The sequence below is a fragment of the Phaenicophaeus curvirostris genome, chromosome 5, assembly GCF_032191515.1.
Source record: "Phaenicophaeus curvirostris isolate KB17595 chromosome 5, BPBGC_Pcur_1.0, whole genome shotgun sequence".
Taxonomy (NCBI): domain Eukaryota; kingdom Metazoa; phylum Chordata; class Aves; order Cuculiformes; family Cuculidae; genus Phaenicophaeus; species Phaenicophaeus curvirostris.
Genome location: NC_091396.1, coordinates 5,939,403 through 5,962,747, shown reverse-complemented (window position 1 = coordinate 5,962,747; position 23,345 = coordinate 5,939,403). Strand labels below are relative to the sequence as shown.

General features: G+C 36.2%; 1 protein-coding gene across 1 annotated transcript in view; it reads right to left on the bottom strand.

Moving 5' to 3' along the window:
- Positions 1-23,345, bottom strand: part of GAS2 (growth arrest specific 2) — a 97,181-nt gene that overhangs the window by 37,524 nt on the left and 36,312 nt on the right. Inside the window, exons 4-7 of the mRNA XM_069856986.1 lie at positions 19,147-19,288; positions 9,303-9,366; positions 4,281-4,425; positions 1,226-1,333 (exon numbers count right to left, since the gene is read on the bottom strand). Coding sequence (XP_069713087.1) covers positions 1,226-1,333; positions 4,281-4,425; positions 9,303-9,366; positions 19,147-19,288 — 459 coding nt within the window. The remainder of the gene's footprint in view (positions 1-1,225; positions 1,334-4,280; positions 4,426-9,302; positions 9,367-19,146; positions 19,289-23,345) is intronic.

Here is a 23,345-nt window from a genome sequence, read left to right as displayed (position 1 = left end):
AATTAATAACCTAGGAGGAACTGTCTCAGCAGCATCAAATAGGATGCCAAATATCAACAACATTAAAAGTCATCTATGCATCTCAAATGCGTTTTTTCACAAGCATCCAAAGGATTCCAAAGAAAGAGTAATAAATCTACTTATGTACACAATAAGACCATGTAGAATGAAGAATAAAAAACTTACTGTGATCCAGTGAAGCATTCCAAAATGAGGTTCAAACTAACCAAGACCAAAAAACAACTGACATTTAAACATAGCAATATGGGCTTGCTCCCGCTGAAGTTCATGGCAAGTTTCCACTGATATCAGTGTTGTAGGAATGATCTCTAATACTCCAGTTTAATGTCTAATCTATATTACTATTATTTTTTGGCACAATTCAACTTGGAATGCAGTAGCGTGATATGAAAAGGGTGTTTTGTTTGCAAACTTGGAATGAAATCTGAGTTGGACTAGATTGCACAACAAAGAAGCCAACAAAAGGGAATTTGACACTCACCATTCTGGCAGAAAATCTTAGTTTATCAAAACTAGAAGATTAAAACTACTTTGATATTGTTATTTGAAATTAAAATCAAAAGGAATAAAACAGATGTGTTAAACTGCCAGAGTACTCGAACCTCTGGTTAATGGACATTACCTTCTCCAAAGTCATTTGAAGCAAGTAACAAAGCTAGTACCTAAAAGTACTGCAGAATTAAAAGAAGTCTCACTGGCTACAAAACAGAAAAGCTATTAATCCCTTATACTAGCATGTTAAATCTCAAACTATCTGCGACAGATCCTGTGTTATTTCTTCTTTCTAAGCTATTACTGAATTGATTGGTGTTCTCAATCCCTATTCAGCACAGCACTTAAATATGTTCTCAACTTCATACATATGAGAAAACCTAAATCCTTATCTAAATTTGACTTCATTGTAAGTTACATATAAATTTATGACAGAACAAGCACTCTTGTGTTTTGTTGAACTAGGAACTTCAATCAAAGACAGAGGAAATTCAATGACCTAAAGTAAGGAGTATCTACCACATGCTAATAGTTCCTCGAGTTAGTTAACCCACTGCAGTTTATTCCCTGACAGCATCATAAAAATGAATCAGTGCTGGTTAATAAGAAAATACCTTCTCCTGTTAATCAGTGACATCGTTTGCAAAGTGGAAGGTAGCAGACACTAGAAATTCACTTTAAAAAACAAAACAAAAAAAAATAAAACCTTTACCCTGATAAAGAGAATCTTCTCTCCAACTCTGTATCTTCCTTGTGAAAGACGCTCCACACAAAACTTATTAGGGCACTTACAAGGTGGATCTTCAGAAATGTGTTTAACCTGAAAAACATGGAATTTATATTACAAGAAACTCTTTAGAGGAATATGTGTAAAAATCATTCATGATGACATCTGTCATAACATCATATCACTAATCTAAATATGCATTGATATTCTCTTAAGTTTTTCTTAATATTTCTGCAACCCCAGATGATGGTGCTTCCAATGTCAAGAATGATTTTACAGCTGTGATGGGGTAAAAAATAGAGACAAGTGTCACACAGTTCAACACAGAATTTGCATTTCATCTGAAGTCAAACAGTTTGTTAATTTGAACTCAGCATCAAACTTCTGTAGATGTGTTCTCAGTATTTTATGGCGAGTCAGATCAACTGTCAGAGTACTAATATAGCTGACAGACAAAAGAAAGATGCCATAATGACATATTTTCCCTTCTAAATAAATATAACACAGAGAGATATTGATTATCAGCAAAAGAACCTGCCCAGTATCTTCACTTGGCACTTTCAAATAATGCCCTTAACCTTAAAAATAAGCTGTACAGAGAATACTGTGACACAATCACAAATCCCTGCCAAAGACAATCCCCCGTATTCCTAGCTACCCTTTGATGATCTCCACCTGAGGGCATTAGTGCAATCAAGAGCAATTTAAAGGGGCCTCAAGAATACTCTGCTTTAGCATTGCCAACACTTAGGGCTGAGACAAGACAGATGAAAATACTTTCCTGCTTTTTATCAGCTGCATCAGCTTGACTTCAGCCTCTTGTGAAAACTTGGCCTTGCATGTGCTACCAAAGGCATTAATGCTCAGCAAAAGTATATTTTGTACTCTCCAGTGATCTGGAAGGAGCACAGACATCAATGCCAAAAGAGCAGATCTGGTTGAGAAACTCTTATTTGACATTCAAATTGCACTACTGCATAGGAACAGGAATAACAAGTGCAGCATTTTCATATACTGCAGTTTTCTTTGATGAATGCTGACCTAGTATGTCAGTATCAAACAATGCAAAATGCCAGAGAAGCTTCCTAGAGTTTTTTTCCACTGCAAATAATGTTCCAAAGACCTTTTCAAATCCATTTTGTAAATGAATGCCTGTAAAAACAGTCTGAAGTCCGGGAAAGAATATTCTCAGAATATTCAGGACACGGTATTTTTGAAGAAAAAAAAAAATCCTTTTAAAATAACACTCAGCAGAGGAACTCTACATGTATCTTACATACAAGAAGTGTTTCTCAAGTATTAGATGAATTGTTCTCAGTTTGAATGTACAATCTCTGAATTATTTTAAGATTAATTATTACAGTGATTTTATCAATAAATGTGTGACTGTAAGCCTCCATTTCTGGAGAATCATACTGTTTACATAGTCAGTGTACAACAACATATATGGAGTCAGTGTATGATGACTTGAATCCAAGTGCAGGTTGCTAAGGATCCAAAAGATGCATTTCTGTATCTCTTGGAATGTGGTATCAAAACTGAGATTGTGCTTAGAGGACTGTTTGGTACTGGCTCTCTGAATGCTGCCCTATGATAAATGATTTCTGGCAGTTATCACCTCTGGAGACACTCTCGTAATTCAAAGCTGAAAATGGACAGTATGAACTATGTCTTAATAGCTGCATCTACCAGTGCTCATCTAAGTGAGCAAAAACCTAGAATAGCCGGCCCTAAGTCTCAAGGTTGTTTTAAACCATGTAAGCAAAACAGAGCTATCTTAGGCCTGTGGAGAATGAAAGCAAACAGATTTATACTGGTGTAAAACAGAGGATAATGAGACCTTCACTGCTGATCCTGTCGTTGAGGCTTCCACTACCCTACTATCCCGAAGGACACAGAAGTATTATTGAATGGAATTTGGAAATCCAATAAGGACACAGAGTGAAGAATTATATCCTATTTTATTTTGTGTCTGGACTATATGAGCACTGCTGCTATTTTACGGTGTGAGTGTCTGGGGCAGAGAGGGTCAGGAATCTAGCTGGATGAATTCCATTCTGTTTCTATCCCAATTGCTTTCTAAATTAAAGGAGGTGGTTTAAGACAACCTTCATACTCTGTGTTCTGTTCCTGCAAGATACACAGTCACCACTCTCCTTCCATACATAACTGTTCTTTGTCAGTTCTGTTGAAACATAAATAAGCGGTTTTGCAAAGTTAAGAAAGAAATACGAAATAAAAAAATGTTAAATGTAATTATTTGCATCAAATAGTACAAAGTAGTTCAATAAAACAAATGAACATTATATTCCATCTGCTCTTTGTAACAAAAAAGTGGCACATGGATTTTTCAAGGAGTGCTTTTTAACTCCCAGGTGACACATCTACCTTGTAATATAGCGGTTGCTATAGTAACTCCTTCTTTTTATAGAATATATTTGTACTTTTCAAGTTTAACCTCTTCATCGTCTCAAAATGTGTCCTTTTCATCTGATTCCAGCTGTTTCAAATGAACCCCTCTAGGGTTTGCAACAGAGAAATGAATGCTGCAGTATATTGCAGAGTTTAAGGAAATTCAAAGCAAGACACTTTCTTTCTAACAATGAGGAAAAAATGCTTGCTTTCCTACCACATGATAAACATGCAGAACAGCAGCATAAAAATTAAGCTGAGATAACTTAGAAGTGTTTGTTAACAATATGTATAAGTCAGTATGGGCCAAATCTCCTAGTCCTGACTCAGTCCTTTCTCAGACAAAACAGTAAATGGGAGTTGCTGAATAAGAAGCGAAGACAAAAAGAAAACAGAGTAATAAGAAGGGAACTTGGCCTTAAGCACAAAGCTAGGCTAAACTGCAGATCTCCTACACAGTGCAACATTTTTCCAAACTTCAGGCATAAATAATTGTGGTTAAATTAACTCTATCAGTCTGCAAATCTTTAAGATATAGTGAGATGTTAAGTTCTGGCTTCTGTGTGCTTTGCAAGTAAGCACATACCAGAATGGGTCAGATAAGAAGAAGCTTCCTCCCACAACTTACAGCATCATCCAGCAGTTTCCCTGTGCTCTTCTTCCCAGGAGACTTTGTTGGTGACGGTGAAGGAGATGGAAGGGGGGCTGAAAGGGTTTCCTCTTGTTCAATCTCTTTTTCCAATTTTATTAATCCAGGAGGTTCCACTCCAAACCTTTTGGAAACATGTAAACAAATTACCAGTCCTTATAAAGTACGAGATATTTGGAAATATTTGGAATATTTTGAAATGTGGAAGGAATTTACATTTCTGTATTGTACTACTATGTAATAATAAAAAGCTACATGCAGCAGTAAACGTGTATAAAATACATCAATCAATGCCATCAAACAAAATTAATACAAAAAAATTAAATTAAATCTCTCAGGTGATCAAATTTACAGGAAATATAGATTTTTTTCCAGCTTATCTGTTGGTCAATGCATGTTGGTCACATGCAACATGTATGTTGGTCAATGACTAATTTATGAACAACATTAGGCCTCAAAAACTGCTATACCATGTAGAACAGATTCAAGCTCAGTACATTCCCCTTTCTATTCTTCAGCTTTTTTTTTTCATCCTTTCAAATGACTTGATAACCTGTATTTTGTGCTATTAATGGTATTTTCCAAAGAAATCCAGATGCAAAGAGATTAAAGGTTATCCTGGTCTCAACTACTGCACTGAATTTATAGATAAATAAATTGAGACAGGGTCAGTATTTTTTCAGAAGTGGCTAATGCTTTTTCTAATTTATTTTTGAAAGTAAATCTTCAGATCTCTGTGGCAAAACACTTGTAGCTCCAACTAAAACAGCATACATGCAGCTTTGGCATGGTGCATCTCAAACATAGCACCTGGGAGAGCAAGGCTCTTTAAAACAATTCCTGCTTTTGAAAGCTGTGTGGCAAACAAGTCGGTATCTCACAGCAAGCAGCAGAGCTTGGACAGCTGTCAGAAGTCTAAAAGCTCATCCCATTTTCTTAACCACTGATAATTCCTTTCTGTGCTTTTTTTTCCTCCCCAACACTAAATAATACCCAGAAAAACAGAAAGATCCCCTTTTTCAGAGAAGGGTTTCAGCTTGGAAAAGTTATCATGCCAGGCAGGCTTCTCATAACAAACTACTTGCATAAGTTAAATTCTATTTTCTTCTGTAATAGAGAAGTCTATAGCCCAGATGCAGAACTATGCTGACTTTTCTAGGTAAAGATCCAGACACTAAAATATGGAACAGTAACAAATATCTTGTGAAGAGCTAAGCCAAATACGATAATAATGTTAAAAGGGCACAGAGAAAGGGCATAAGCGCATACATTGTCTTTTGTACTTTTTATGATAACTTTTAATTTAGTCACACTACTGCCTAGTGAATTAATATAAAGAAAACTGAGAACCAAATCCGTGCTTGTATCGGCTTCTCACCAGTGCCTAACGAAAAGTCTTCCAACATTGAAGTAAGCACTTACATACAATCCATTTACTTCCTGTCTGTCTGCAGACGCTGACAGGCTGTAAATCATTAAATTCCCACTAGGCTCTAAGCCTACACCTGCATTCAGCCTTACTCATCAAATAGAACCCTTCCACTCTAAGCAATGCAGCCTCTTTGCTTCTATTGCTTTTCATAATCTCCAATTTTTGTCATTGCTGCAGACTTTCAAAGTTTCCTGTCTTTCCAATAATCTGAATTCCATTGGTGATGAGTTGAAAAATAAAATGAACAAACACAAATATACACATTTTTTTTCCACATATTGTAACAACCCAAAGTAAAGTTGATGGAAAGCTGAAATGGTAAAAGTCACATCTTTTCTGGGAGGAGTAGAGGTGCAAATTCTGGTCTGGAAGGTATGCTGGGAATTTCCTTTTCTGCCCTTTTCTAGCCTGCCTTCTCAAAACTACAAATGGAGCAACATTGGACTGTAACATGATCCCCAACAGATTTCTTAGAGCACCATTTCCTATTTTTACCAAGGAAAAAAATGAACAGAATAGCAGAAAGATCTTGAAATTGCTCAACAGTAATTTCTAAAGACCTGTGGAGGTTGTCTAAACCCCCGAGAGTTTAATAGTTACCCAAGAACTTCATTTCTTCTGCAGAAAAGATAATTTAGCTGTTTTCCATTGTATAACCTCTTTAAATATGCACATAGACAGCACACACGTATCTATTTGCAAATAATTACATCTTCCATGAAGGCTTCATTACAAAATTTACATGGATTATGCAGTGATCAATTCTGTTCTCACTTCAGTTTAATTTAAATGATCCACTCCGACTTTAAAATACATTGGAAGAATGTTGGATCTGTGCAACCCACTGGAGCAGCCGTGTGTTTTGTGAATGCTCAGTTCATCCCGTAGGCATACAATATCCCATTTTAGGTAATGAAAAGACACAGATTACCACAGAACTCTGTTTTCATAGAATTATAGAATAGTTTGGGTTGGAAGAGACCTTAAAGATAATCTAGTTCCAACTCCACTGCGATAATATAAATGATTCATAAACAACTGCAATCCAAGATATTTTAACAGGCTATTCTATTTTGATTAGTGCCTGTGCTTTGAACTGCCACTCTTTGAGGCAAATGGTCATACTAGCTTTCCACTCACTGTGTAGTCTATCCATCCAGTCCAACCCTACAAGGACAGTAGGGGAAAATACACTAAAAGCATTGCTAAAGCACAGGCAATTATCAACTGCCTCCTCTCATCTACAGATTATCTGATGAATGGATTCAAGTTTAGCAGAGCAGAGCTCCACCTCAAACAATCCCCATTCCTCCTCACTTATGCCTCAATTCAAAGCCTATTTTCATTAAGAAGAAAGACTTAGGTTGCCTGATGGGACCCTGAAGACTAACAGTGTTCTAGCTGGGCAAAGTGTGCCAAGAGCTGGCTCCTTGTGATAAATAAGCCAATTCGAACACCTCTTTCTGCTTCTAAAACAGAAAAGGAAGAAAAAAGTAAGAAGTTATTCAGTGTCTCTTACACTTTTCATTCTTTAAAAACATAATGAGACATCTTTTCAAAGATCTTTGTGGCTTCTGTTCAGGAAAGCAGATCCCAAGACTGTTAACAGATTCAGTCTGCTTTATAAAAGCCAGCATAAATCTCACTTCCCTCCTGTTTAAAGTAGCATGGCAACAATGTCAGTTCAATTTGCTCTTTCTTATGCTTAGTGGAGAAAAGTGTCTAGTTTCCTTTTCCATATAGTTCTAGTTTACCACACCTCAGGCAAATCTGACATCACATAATTGTTTTTCAGTTATATTAACCCGATGCTCCTTTTTGACAGTTTTTGTGCACCCTGGGAATTTATAAATAGGTCTTTTGTTTGTTTCATAAGAGATATTATAGCAGGAACAAGTTGACAGATATATCTTATTTGACTCCTAAGCTATGAACAAAAATAAAACACAATAACATAAATATAATATATAAATCGCATTAATGATATGATAAATTGCATTCATGATATGTGGTAGCATACATGTATTGTAAATAAAAAAATAAAATAAAAATATTTTAAAAGCAATGGGATACATATGCATAATAAATGAAAACATTGTTCATCTATTGGTCCAGTATTTCTTTTCTTGTCTCAGAATATCTGAGACACTGAAGCTTAAGACAAATACAAAGGGTAAGATCTATCTTAATTCTGTTCTAGGCCTGTCGAGAGACCAATTTCATTGCAAAATGGGAGAAATCTAACTCGACCAACTTTAGCAGCATCCAACCCTGCCTAACCACGGACCTGCATTCCCTGAGGAAGCAGGATACTGACAAGCAGTCAAGCTGGAGCAGACATTGCTGACAGCTACAGCCTGAGTACAGGGTCTTTGGATGCTAGAACGTCTATCTCCAAGCTGGGGATATTGAAAGCACAGTTTGTTTGCTCGCGTAGATTAAGACTCGTGAAAATCAATTTTATCGAGCACCTACAGACCAGAAGACTTACTTATTCATGGAAAATTTAATTAAAATTATTTTAGGGAGGCCCTGTTGAACTGAATCCACATTTTAGTGATATAATAAAGATCCAACAAATTGGAAATCTTTTTCTGATTAATCCTATTCCAGTAAAAATTTCTACTGATGACAAGGGCTTTTCCTGAAACTTAACTAAGAGACAAATTTAGTTAAGCAGCTTCTCATGTGAGTTGGTTTCACAGAATGCGAGTATTGATAATGCAATTTTTACATGAAAATATTACTTCTAAAGCCACCAGTAAACTGGGTTCTTCCTCGCATTGATTGTAACTACAAGGAATTTTTCTTGAATTAAACTATTTGAATAGCAAAGCACTTGAGTTTTATACCCATGGGTAAATGCAACTCTAATTCATAGGCAATACTGAGCAGCAGTACTGCTACAAACATATTTTGTAGCAAATATTACGCACTGCATTGGTTAAATATGCATCTTAAAAAAAGAGAGGGAAAAAAATCACATTCTAATTCCCATCATTTTGACTGTCTAACAAAAGTCACCAGAGGCTTGATAGCAAACATAACAATGCAGTGTTTTGAGGGTCCAGCCTGGCTAAAGACATCTGACAGTGATGGAACAGACTATTAATTCCATTCTTGTCTTGCTTCTCTTGGTAAAAAAATCAGAGCTAAGTTTATCTAAATAAATGAGATCAGTCACTGCTGCTTAGATAATATTTAGGTCACCTGATGATAAATCTCTTATCACTATTTAATGACTTCTCAGTTGTTTGGAGAGAGATCTGACTGTTAGAAGGAGAAACAGGTCAAAAAAAGAATATTTAGAAAAAAAAACCTCAACATTTTTCCCCTCCTAATATAAGGGCAGGCAAAAAATACGCTCATTGAGGTGACGGTACTGAGATTTTATTATATTTGTTAATAACTGTTCACAAGTTATTCTTGAGTGACATCAAGACAAGCATTCTCCTTGAACCTTATGAGCGTAAAAGTTAGCTTGAGATGTGCTGATTTTATAAGTGTCTCAGCAGCCACTGCTGTCAAGAATGTAAATATCTCTTCATTCTTGAAATATTTCCACCTACCTTGCTGCAATCCTTCCAAGTTCCAGCAAACAAAGGCACACTTCTCTTGGCTGCTTGTGGAGAACTGGAAAAGCAAAATGAAGACAGAAAACATTCATAAATAAAAGCTATTTTAAAGATCTTAGCCATGAATGGAACCTAATCATCAACACCTGTAAATCTTCACTCAGATAAAATTTGGGTTTCTTTGGCTTGCAGTGGAAGAAAAAGAATGGGATTGAGGATTAGTTCTCAGAGTGCAGATGATTTAGGAAGTTCCCATTTAATTATTCTTTCGTTTCTTCAAAAATACCATTCTAAATCTAAGTCAACGAGAAATTGTTTTGTCTATTTGGTAATCTGCAAGCAGTTTGTAATTATTTAAAAATAACTAAGAGCTCTGGCAGAACACTAGCATTAGTAGAATGTAAAAAATAAATTAATAACATTAAAGCAATACTTTTCTTTCTATCAACGAGAATTCCTACCCTTTAGATAGACATTTTCCTTAGCCTATTTTAATCACAAAAATATTAAAATTCTGCTAGCAAAGGTATATCTCATGATAAATTTGGTCCTGAATTTGAAATACGTCTACTCTTGAGGAAAATATGAAACTGGAATACTTAAGGAATTCAGCTCATCATCATAGAAAAAAACCCCAACAAAACAAAACCCCCTTTTCTTCTGTATATGTGCCCCCATATATGCAAGATTTCATTTCTAGATTCCCTATAAAACCAGTAGCTTTTAAGCTTCAGAAGCAGCTGTAACTCAGCATGAATTGCTCATTAAGAAATACCAGCAAAAGCCAAGATAATTCTTCCCCCCCCAGTTCAGACTGGTTATGTTTTCTAGAGAAGTCTAGCAAAATGCATAAGCAAAATCCAAAATGAATAGATGAGGAAAGGCCTGTGGCTCTTCACATAATCAGCTCCTCTAAAGTCAAAAAAGAGGAAATGCAAAAAGAAGGAAAAAGGAAATATGTGTACATTGTCATCTTTTTCTCTCCATAAATACCTGCCACAATAAAACTTTCATGTTGTGGATAAAGTTCACGTTTTAGAGATTTCCACACTAATGGACAGATTTGTATCTTATACTTCGATTAACACCAAAATAATTGTGTGAATATATCACCAGAATAAAAGAAAAAGCAACAAAATTGATTTATTTTTAATGAGATTAGGTCAAGACATCTGCTTTATAAACATTTTGGTTATCTAAAGACTCACCTAACTCAAATGCATGAAGAAAAAAATACCATACCTGAAAAAGATATTTCAATGTCTAGTTAAAGCTCTGAAAGTCATTACTTCGTCCTATACTGTATGTATGAGATCCAGAATAAGAATCCACAGACTTAAACATCTCTAAATAACTGATGCCTACTGGGACAGATCTTCAGCTTCTGCAATTTAAACTTCCAGCTCCACTGTCTTGAAATGTACAGTAATTTGTGTAAGATGAATGCTCATCCTAATATCTTTTACAAGTGTATATGTAGCATGTGGAGATGGATGCATTCTTCCCCTCTAATTTCATCCAAATATATTTCCAGAATTGAAACCTGCAGAGCATGAAAATTAAAATGCACTGCACTAGGGAAAGTATTTTTAACCTCCAGCCATCTGTTAGGAAGAATATAAAAGATGCAGACTTGGACAACCAGCTATTCTCAACATTATTCCTTGTCACAATACAATAAATTTATGAAACATTTAGTAATAAGTATTTTTAAAGATAGAAGTGTTACATTCATGACCCTAGAAATGTATTCTGCTGCTTTTGTTTTAAAGCAATTGCGACTGCCCTAAAATAAAACCTGATTTTAAGAAATAAGGGATCTTCCAAACTATGAGTGAATAAACCTGTTTCAGAAGAGTCAAAGCGAGTCCAATATTTCTGAATTGCAATTCAGACATCAGCACATCTGAGTGACTTGGAAGGAAGGAGAAAGAGAGAGGCTCAACTAATAATATTTGAAAATAAGATCCACAAAGAGAACTGGAAGAGGATTTGATTAAAAAAAGGTAGAACAGTATTTGTCAATGCTTAAAGCTCTCCTACCCAAACAAAATTCAAAGTCCTGTAGAAAATCTGACTCAACATAATCCAAACACATTTCATGCAATTCACATCGAACAATGTGACACAGTGAAGTCATTGTTAAGAGGATGAAGAGCTGTGCAGGCAATGAGCAACTGCAAAACCCAACACGTGGTCATCTGATAAGATGATGGTGACACGGTACTTCTAATGTTAGCATTCCTGAGGACTATACCAGCATATGTTTTCGGGACACCAGAGACAAACAATATTATTTTGTATACTGCAATACCCACTGTAATTTATTTTGAGATACTTTTTGTGTGGTGCTACTCCATAATTGAAAAAAAATGATATTTACAGTCACTTTCAAAAGGCTGCCCTCTAAGCTTTTGAAAAAAACCCCTACCTTTACACTTCTTTCCAACTAGAGAACATGAAGAGAAACATTTCTTACGCTTCCTTTTTTAGTTTTACATATAGAAGTTGAGTTAATATTTTCAAAGTACTTCTCATAGAAGTGATGGCAAAAGCTGTTTCAGTGACTCTACAAAGCTCCAAAATCAATAATTCCATTATTTAAAATAAGTATGCTACTAAAAAGTAAATTTGTAGAAATCCTCCAAATCCACATTTATATTCTCACTGTATTGTAATTTAAATTTGCATTCAAAATCTGACTGTACTGCAGTTCATGCCTAATTACACTACATACATGTACAGTTTTATAAACTTGTAATTATACGTGTGTGTGTATATATATATATGGTAATAACTAATAGCATTTGGGGGATACAGACAATTTAGTCTCTCGGAATTAGTTACAAGCTCAGGTTGAAATGTACCCATGGTATTCTGTTGTATCCCGTGAGAATTACACCTACCATTTTCTGAATTACTATATTCCATATTCATAATTGCATTTCAGTAACCGATACCAAGCATAGAAAAATTATTCTTGAAAGCCATCTTAATTACGTCTACAGCCACACACACAATTCACTGCACTTCATTTAAACTCTGTGCTCCAGAGGGAAAATCATTTCTACTACAGCGCTACCATATGCTGAGAAGAATTCAAAAAATGAGAAATCTTCATTTTGGCTTTATCATTTCCATGAGATAAGTAGTATTATTATCCCCATCTTACACATGAAATCAAGGTATAGGTAACAAGATACAAAAAAAGCACACTTACCTAGGTGCTATTTTAAAATATTCACTGCCTGATCTCTAGGGCACTCTTGAGTTTCCTAATGCTATATTTTGTATGAAAACAAAGCCAACACAGCTAGTGGTCCCATTGCAAAGTTTTATATGGACCTCACCACTGCACAGGAACAATGTGATAGGGCTATAGTCACTTCTTCTGATGCCATTCAGTAGCAACACCAAAACACTATCCTGCAGCACCTTGCATTGTTCTCCAATCTTCTTCAGATTTTTGCAACAGATGATGTGTGTGAGGAGAAAACACACCAATAAGAGCTTCCTTTCACTACATGAACTATAACATACCAACAGGTTGGCAGAGCAAGGGCCACCTTAAAAAGAACACAACTGTTCTAGGGGAATAAATAGCCTGTGACACCATAAAAGGCTGAAAGTTGTATTGTGACTGTTAAATATTTAGACTAAGATAGTAGATCCAGCCATAATGGAAGACCAAGCGCTTCATTTTGCAGCACTTTCGTAACTTTCATATGCAATTTCCCATAGTTTTTCACACTTTCATATGTGGAAGAATGCAAGATTCCTGGAGAATCTCTGGTCAATCCTGCCCTATCAAAAATCTGCAATGTGAATCATCCAAGTAGGCAACTATAAGCATGATGCAATTTGTAAATGCAGAAGATGCGCACCACACATCTTCTGCATAAGATGAATGGAAATATCCACATTGCCAGAGAATCTCATTAATATTTGCTTGATAAGGAAGCAATGTGAAGATTTAGAAATAGTGCATGCAAGTCCAGCCTATTTTAAGTGACCTGACAGATACAGACCCTTTCAATTTCCACCTCATTAATTTCAAATGCTTCCTCTCCGCTATCCTCATTGCCCGCAACTTTTCAAGCTACTTCCACTCTTTTTCAAGAATACTCCTTTTTCAGCTCCTAACAAGCTTTTATTCCTGCTCCTTTCTAGCTACAACTTCTTTCTCATTTTACAGTTCCTCCTCTCCTGATCACTCACCCTTTGTTCTCCTTCCTTGTACTTAATTTCATTCTTATGTACTTATGTATCACATTTCTGCATCCTTAATGATTCCATTCCCCAGTGACTGGATGCTACCAGAAGAAGCAGAGAAAGCAGAAGAGGAACAGCATCTGCTTTCAGAAATGATCAGCCCTGCGGGCTGTGAGCAGACAGCACACACCCTGCACATGGAGACCATGTGTTTGCTGAGTACATTAAAACTAAAAGTGTTCACAATAACAAACATGATGGCTTTAGTTTGGTTTGTGGCTTGTTTGGTTTGTTGGGTGGTTGGTTTTTAAATTAGCAGAATGTCCAACCATGACACAAACCCAAACTTCTTAAACCTCCTTGCCAAGTTCCAAGCCTTGGCTCCTAATATTTTTACAAACCATTATTACTGGAGTCAGCTTTTCTTCTAAACATAAATTTGTCTGGTTTTAAAAATCTCATCAAGCATATCTGAATCAAAAAGTCAATGTGATTTCTTCTTCTAAAGCACTTTTAGCTCACTGGAAGCAAATAAATTTTCCAAAGGCATTTAGTAATTAATACCATAGATGTCCAATTGCCATCAGAATTCACACATTTGGAGAAAGCTTTTCAAAAAGGTTGATACTTTGATTTGTCTTCCTATTGTGTTTCGCTTTCTCCTTTAATACTTTTTTTTCTGATCCTACAGTAGTCTTTTGGTTTTGGTTGTTTTTTTTTTTTAATATTCCTTTGACAACATTTACCCTGCTCAACTTACCCCAAACATACCCTTGTTTCCACATCAAAGAATTATACTATGACACACTTAAATCAAGGAGTTGTGCTCCCCAGGCCCCCAATTTCAGCACTATCACTTAGGAAAGTCTCAAAATAATGAATGTTTCATATACAGTAGATCTATGGACAGTAAAGGATTGATCTAGAATTAACATAAAGATCATCTACACCTTAATAATTTACTGAGATACATTAATTTAAGATGCTAATCCAATACTAATAACACCAGGATGCTTCTATAGTCCTCAAAACAAGACATATTCAACAATAGTATGAGTTGTTTAGTCAAATGTGAAAGACTGGACAGAGCCTTATTCTGATGCAACTACAAGTTAGATTTAGCATTCTGTAAATGTGCCACTGTGACACAATGGTCAAAATACTTCCATCGTGTAACATGAAATTATATAAAATTGAGTATTAAGTAAAAAAATCATTTGCCCCTTCGCATATTTTTAAGCAGTCAACATTTGAGTGGAGGCTTTTTTACACTTAATAAAACAATACTAGAAGAGAGATCAGGAGCGTTTAACTCTATTGTCCACTAAAACACTAGATGCCTTTGTTCAGGGAACCTGTCCATTAGACTCTATAATGAATAAGTTGCATCAAAAGAAGTCCATGTCACATTGTGTGTACACACGCAGAGTTACAGCATACACAAGCACAAAACATTAACAATATAGCCCAACAACTCCCAAAACAAACAACACACATTAGCATGCTGGCACACTTGGTTGCAAACCCTTTTCTTGCCGGTGGAGTCTGTATCATAGAAGAGACGCAGAATATTCATTGCTTCCAAATCCTATAATCATCCAACAATACTACGTTACCAACAAAGAGTTCATAACTTAAGCTTTAAGTTCACTTAACAAAAGCAATCATAGAAAACCTTACCAATCTTACTATTTGCCCAAGAAGAGTTTTCTTGAAGTATTACAGTCTGCTTTTCAGGCTTGGGCACCATATTTACAAATATCTCCATCAAGAATGCTTCCACAAATTGAATTACCATAGCTGTGTGGAGCTGCTGCACTAAAACCTACAAAGGGGAACTTATAAAATATAAAATACACATCTGGGAACAGAGGAGCTACAGACAGTATTACTTTACTTGGACTGCAAAGACTGAGTGCATCATGTTCTAAATCCTAGATACAGGACTAATTTTGACTTCTGATAGCTAAGAACCCTATTCAAAGACAGTGCATCTTAAGATTTGCTCAGATGAAAGCTTGGACTTTGGATTATAGGCTTGTTTGTTTGTTTGTTTATGAACAAAGCTAAATCACTCTTCTTTAAATACACTAAATATAAAAATAACAACTATGAAAAGCATGCTAAATTGGTCAATGAGTGCAGGGAGCATGCAGAGTCTGCCTCTATTTTGCAGCATTCAAGATTGGGCAGCCTCATCTAGTGTGGTGCGTCCCTGCTCATGGCAGGGGGGTTGGAACTAGATGATCATTAAGTTCCCTTCCAATCCAAACTCTTCTACAATTATCCCTGCAGGTTGAGAGGCTATATTTGTTACAAATGCTCATGTCTTTTGTGCAGCTCATACAACAGGCACAGCATCTACCTTTTCTTTGCAGAGGCATTAACTCCGTGACTTTTCTGCCGCGTCTTGGCATTAAGAAAAGCACAAAAGGCAAAACACGCATAGGTTTCTACTGACAGCTCTGACTGCAATAGAAATCTTTACATAAAATGGTATTTCTAAGTTGTTTTCTAAACTATATTAAAGCATCATAACATTCAGACAGACAAAACATATCATATTTTGGACTACTAACTACAGGTGAATAGTATAAGTGCACTGTTTTCAAACTTTTGAGCACTCCACTGAGTAACTCTACTGATTAGAAGGCATAAGCATATCTACTGCTTTTTTGTCTTCTATTTACTTTGGATTGTATTTCCTTGTTCAGCTCATCTGGATAGCCTAAATCTCACAAAGCACTTGAATTCATGCTTAACTTCAAGTAATTAAAGTACTCAATCAGCCCACAAGTGATGGACAAGGACACAAAGTGACACAATTAATTCTACTCACCTGTTTGTCTGAATCAGCCCTAGAATGTTAACACTTTGCAGAACTGAGCTTCTAGGAACACTTATGACTCCCATTAATATCGCTCACCTGCTGGCTCCTCAGGCATGGACTGCACTTATCTGCTACAGTGTCTCCTTGACACAGTTCCCTTCCAGGGAGGAGAAGCTTCATGTAACTTCAATCTGAGTGCTAAAATAGTGGGAGTGCTGGATGCATTTTTATGCAGTTATACTTGCATGATTTCAAAAACTTGAGAACTCATCAGCATGAGGACATATTTTTGAGTAATTAGAAATAATAGCAACTAATAATTTCTTAGCTAGTCCATATCTAAATTTGCTGATCTCTGAATAAACTTGGGACTTACTTTTTTTTAAATCAATAGTGTCACAAATGTATCAATCATTCAAATGTTTCAGTGCAATAAATCTTATTCTTACAAAGTTAGATTAGAAATTCACCATAAAAATAAGCCTCAGGAATGTTTTATGAGATACAACGGCACCAAGAAAGTATCACTGTGTGCATCTAAGTAAATAATACAGTATTTACATACGACTAGGCAGGTAAAACACATTAAAAAAGGAGGATAAAAATCAAATCAGTTAAGAGCATGAACATAGTTTCCTCCATATAGAGAGGAAATAGTTGCTTTATCACCAGTGATTTACATATCAATACAATTTATTACCCAGAAGGGGAAAACAGAAGAAAACACAGGCAACAGTTACCTGTAACCATCGTTTCACTGCAATTATTTATCATCAAAAATACAGAAGACTTCCATGAGGCAGTGCAAACACTTTAGTGTCATTCACACGTTTCTCACCACTTTGAACAGAACCTTTGATATTACTTACCCTTGCTGAATTTTTACTTCCTATGCAGTGGAGATTTGTGGGAGAGAGGGAAACATAAAAGCTTTATACTGGTTAACTGTTGTGAGTCATCACTATTTGTAGTGCATTAGCAAGAGCTCAAATGAAATCAAAACTTTTAAGAATTCTAGCTCAAATTAAGGGAGAACAGTAACTTCTATTTTGATCATTTTTAGAGATGCCATGGTGATTATCCCACTCTCAATTTCAGATAAATACATCAAAATATTATGAAGTCCTAATCCTATTTCCAGCACTGTAAGTCCCTTCAAGATGTGCATTCTATAAACAGTAACACTCAGAGAAGGAAAACACCTTCAGTCAAGAAAATCAGCTGCTAATCAAACAAATCTAATAGAGACATATCTGTTTGTGCCTCATATAGCTGGGTGTATTTCAGTTCACACTTTTGAGAGAGGAAGGAATTTTCAACATCAACTTCCCAGGTGCGTTTGCACTCAGAGTTGTACTGTAGCAGGCAAAGAACTATGTATACATAAATTAACTTATCCTCAGAGTGTCAGTTTCTCAGCTGTGCTGGTTCGGTCTTTAAACAAGATCTGGCTTCTTAACAACACATGAGAACATTATAAACACGTTCTCAATTACACAGTTAATATATTATTGGAACAATGGTAAACTGCTGAATTTACCATAGCAGTACAAAGTTGAAATTAATTTCAGTGTTGGATTTAATCACAATATTTTTAATACAACCACAACATTTTTAACATAAGTTTGTCTGTGTCTCCTTCCTTGTTGTGTTTGCAAATTTCTTCATCCAGGGCAATGTGCAACTTCTCCATCCTTTCAAATCTTTGGAAATATAATTATTGTTCATCTTCCACATAATTTATCATGTCCAATAAAAGTTTCAGTTTTAGGGTTGAATTAATAAAATAGAGACAAGATATATACCCTTCTAACTAGCCTTTGTGATACTAATTTCTTCTCTGTCAAGCATTTTCTCCTGGAGATAAAATCATTTAACTTAATTTTAAAAAAAGGGATAGAAGTACAGACAAACAAAAAAAAATTGCTTCAGAAATAGTTGCACTAGAAGAACAAGATTGTAAAAGGAGAATAGATCAGTTGCAACACAGATAAGAACTTCAAATGGGCAAAGGCCTTTTGAGCAACAGAACAAAGAAGCCTCTTGATTCAGTACAATGTGTTCATTTGTCTTCCATAGAAACTGAGTTATCATCACAAATGCCTTACACTGTTATCTGAGTTCAGATAACTAACAAACATTTGATTGTCTTCATCTCAGGATATTTGGCTGAAACAAACTCTCAAGGTAAGACACATAACTTTTCCTTTGAGGAGAAAAGAATTAAAATAATGAAGAATAGGTACTATTAGAACAGTGATTTCCTAAGTAGACCAACTCTTTTGATGGAACAACCTGAAGCACTAGTGTTGGACATATTTTGTCCAGAGCTGCACGAAAGAATCAGCTGGAAAAAAGGTCAGTACAGTACAGAAAAAATTCACATTTTCTTGCCTTTTGAACAACGCACTGAATCTGCATGAATAGTTAAATGTCTGCAGCCAAACTGAGCATGCACTTGAGTTCTACACTACTGAAACAGAAAAGTACCATCTTAAACTAAGGAACAGCATTCCATGATCAAAAAAAGAGTGTGTAGGGTGAAAAGTCATCTGCATGCAAGAAATCATACCAAGATTTTCATCTCATTTAAGCTCATCCTGAAATAGACTTAAATGAATTTTAAGTGAGTGTACTTTATTTGTTTGTGCTTCAGTTAAAAGGGAGAATTAACACAGTCAGACACAGGTCAGATTTGGAGCCAGGATCTATTAAGAGAGCCATTCTGCCTGTCAAGGCAAACCACAAAAGATAAGTTATTTAAAATTACCAACTACTATATAAACAAATACATACCCAAACCTTCTGACTCAAACAAGCAGGTATCATCCACCCCTACATCTCTGCACCAGGATAAAAAATTTGCTGTATTGTCCCGTGCGAAAAAAGACCCTGAAGGAGCATTGGCTTTGCATGGAATCTTCCGTACTGGTAAGGTCTGAAAAACACAAGTTCTCCATTTAGAAAAATGATACATATTAGCACAGTACTTACATATCAAATTAATATGTGCATAGATCCATGACTGCCACCAATATATTGTTTCATCCATTAAATATTTCCAAGCAAAGAAAAACGAAGTGAATTTAACAGCATGAAGTTGCGAAGCGCAAAAGCCCTTTCAAAGGCATCATGATAGGTGATGGCAATGTGACATTGAGAGCTGAATCAACATCAGCAACTGCAATTTTGGAATTTAGTGTTTGGTCCAGTTCACTGAACTACAAAAATATACATATTTATAAAGACAGAGTTTAAAGTAGGAGCTGATCTTTCCTAAAATTAAGGGTGAATTAGTTTAGGTCTACGTTAGGAAGGAATCCCAATGTAAACCCATAGATCTGGAGGACTAATGCCTATAAACACTTCAGACATGCCACCACCTCCATGCATAAGCTCTCTATCTGCAATACAGAAATGTAATCTAGTAGCTACAGGATCAAGGACTAACACAGAGCCTTGCTCTTGTTGTACCCAAACAGTTTTGTTTACATTGTTTCAATACCAGAGGGGATGGAAATTACCAACTGAGTAATTACCACAGTGAGTTTTCTGCTTGTATTGGTACATTTACTGAGACACACAAACAATACTTTAGCATTTAGTTCTCACTGAAAGTTTCTTTTCCTCAAACAAAAAATAGCCATCATCCAGGGCAAAATGAGGAACACGTGAAACATCATTACTAAGGAACTACAGAAATCTCTAAACCATGGAGGAATTCACATATCGTGTGGATCTGAATGTGCTGATTTTCCGTCACGCTGATATATGAAATATTTGCTTCTGTTCTGGAGTCAGTACTCACTCAATGCAAAGTAAGCTAAGAGATAGAGAACTGAAAATGGTGTCTCTACTAGTTCCTAGATCTACATCCAAAATTCCATTTTTCACTGTCCAAAATAAGTTTTGGAAATGCAGAGAGGGGAAAAAAAAGACACAGGAGTAAGTTTCTCCTTTCAATAGCTGCTGGTAGCATACTAATATCAGTACTTAAAGACAGCTTAGAAAGAGTTTATGTATGATTTTATACTAGACATACAATAGCAGCAATGTAATTGCAGAATATACCTACATGCACACAAATACCTCTATACACCTGATAAACCAAATAAACTACAAATAGAATAGCTACAGGGATAAACGCCATTCCACGTCTCCTATTAGCATGTTAATGGGAGTTTAAAAATTGCTTTAGACATGCACATATGCTTTATAAATGCTTAGACTAATTACTCGGATCATCTAGCTCACTTCCCCATGTCTCTTACTGCAATTGCACTTTGTTACATTTAATGCCTCATTTTTCAAAAATTATGCTCATGCTTCTAAATATTTAAAAGGAGATATTAATACTTTTCTGTATTATATTCTCAAAAAACTTTGATCAGTTTTAGGTGACATTTTAAAGAAAAGTCCAAGTAAACCTTGTGTCACAGACATCATACCACCTCCTGGACCATCCTGGAATTAGGAAAGGGAAGCAGGAAGAAAAGTAGGAAAGTATATTTGACTACTCAATAAATCCAGTATAAATAGAAAACAGAAAACCTGAATTCTTCCAAGGAGTTCTAGAGGTGGAACAACCTTACAGAACAGAGCACAAGGAAGTTGTTAATTATTATCAATCCCTCTCCATTCCTCTACAGGAAAAAAGTAAAAAAAAGAGAAAAACAAACAAAGAAAGGAGATAAACCCACAGTCACTTTTTGCCTGAGATCAGACCTTCAGCGTCACATCATGTCACCTCCCAGTTCACTCCTCACTTCTCAGCTCTGGGTTTTCCACAGTGCCTATACATTACTTTGCTCTCAGACTCTCCTTTGCAGAATACTAGTGAGTCTTCCCCAAGACAAAAATCATTTGTAACCCCAGGAACAACTCACAAGGGCATTACAGGTGAAATCATATCTGGTTTGTTTCCTTCCACCCAATTCTCCAACTCCAGCCCAGCCGAATCTGTGCCTTCAAACTACTTTGTCCTGCCACATTCCACAAGAACCACCCTCTATTCTTCCTTGTCATGCTAAGGGTGTTGTGTTACTGTTCTGGAAGTCTGTGATAAAACCCTCACATTAGGCATTTTGAACTAGGGAAAAAAAAAAAAAAGCCACACACACACAAAAGAACAATTTTGCTGTAAGGCTGGTGGCTGCCATCTGGCAATCAGAAGAGACTTGAGCTCAGCATGGGCATAGCCAACGTGCTCTACTCAGCCCTGAGCCAAGAGGCTGTGAGCAAAAATAGAGCACTGGCCCTGGAGAGCAGGAGCTGCACCTCGGCACAGATGCCCTCAGCAGTACCAAAGCAGCTGGAAGAGAGGAAACCGCCAGGAGAACCTACATTGCCTTTCTTATATGTGGCTGTTGGGAAGGCATTGCAACACCTGGCAGGAATGCAGGGAGGCAGCTTTCCCCTGGGTCACTGCTGCTCCCTAGTACTAACAACACATGAATAAATCTCGTTCTAAATACTTAATGTCTTCTGATTTAAGTAGATCGCAATCACTAGAAGTAGAATCATAGAATCACCAGGCTGGAAGAGACTGGATCATCGAGTCCAACCATTCCTATCAAAACACTAAACCATGCCCCTCAGTGCATCGTCCACCCATGCATTAAACACCTCCAGGGAAGGTGAATCAACCACCTCCCTGGGTAGCCTGATCCAGTGCCCAATGACCCTTTCTGTGAAAATTTTTTTCCTTTTGTTCAGCCTAAACCTCCCCTGGCAGAGTTTGAGGCCATTCCCTCTCATCCTGTCCCCTGTCACTTGGGAGAAGCAGCCAGCACCCTCCTCTCCACAACCTCCTTTCACGTAGTTCTAGAGAGCTGTAGAAACACTGTCAAGAAAAGGAATTCAGAACAGAAGGTATGTGTGTCAAATATATGAAGTAAGAGTCAGCAAACAGACCATCTAAAACTTCGCATACATAATGGGCTATCCATAAATTACATTTCTGTACCTTGACAACTAAGACAGACCTTTAAACACATCAGTCAACCTGGCCTCACTGTGAAACTTAGACACTCGTGGAGTTTATGATAATTTATAATTTATGATTATAAAAATTACAGTATCTTTTAGAAATACATTTTTGTAGTAACAGCTACTGACAGCACATACTATTAGTCTAGGTAAAGAGCTACCACACAACCAAACTCATGATATTCTCTAGTTTCACAGTGAAATAAAAAAACATCTGATTAATGGGTGCCCTAAACAACTCAGAAGTGACAAAACACCCAAATGTAAAAACAAGCATGTCCTTGACTACAGAAGCAAAAACTTAGTATTAATGATGGAAAAAAATGGAAACTTCAAGTAATTTTATGGAACAAATACTACATAGGTAAGTAACCCTGGCATCAAACATTCTCACTAAAATGTAGCATTCCATATCTCATCCCATTACGCTCAGTATTAGGGTCTTGCTGAAGAGAACAGAAAAAACCCTCCTCTTCATTCAACAATAGCATGATCAGGGTTATCACAGAAATCAGAGGGAAATACTCATATTTTCTTATCACCTAATAAATTTCCCTACCACCTTTTAAATAGAAGTCTACTTTTTTTAAGATTTTGAAATCTATCATTATAATGTTTAACCTATAACACGTGAAAGCTCTTATTTAAGAAAGGTTTCATGCAGAAATATTTTTTACCAATTTGTATAAATGGCCTGACTATCTCAAAAGTGCTTTCTAACAGATCATTCTGAAGTAATTAGGTTTCCATATGGCAAAAGTGACTTTTGTTGACATAGTATAGTATAACCGCAGTTGCTTTGAAACAGCAGTGGTCGCAATTACTCCTATCAAATATCATGAAAACAGTTCCCCAGTTACACTCCTTTTACAATCTTGTCTTGTTGATGTGCATGCATGTGGTTTAATGCAGGATGTGAAAGTGTGAGTGAAACATATGATGCAATCCTGGAAAAATGCTGTCAGGTTCACTTCTAAACCCAAAAGAGACCCTCTTGCACCAATGCT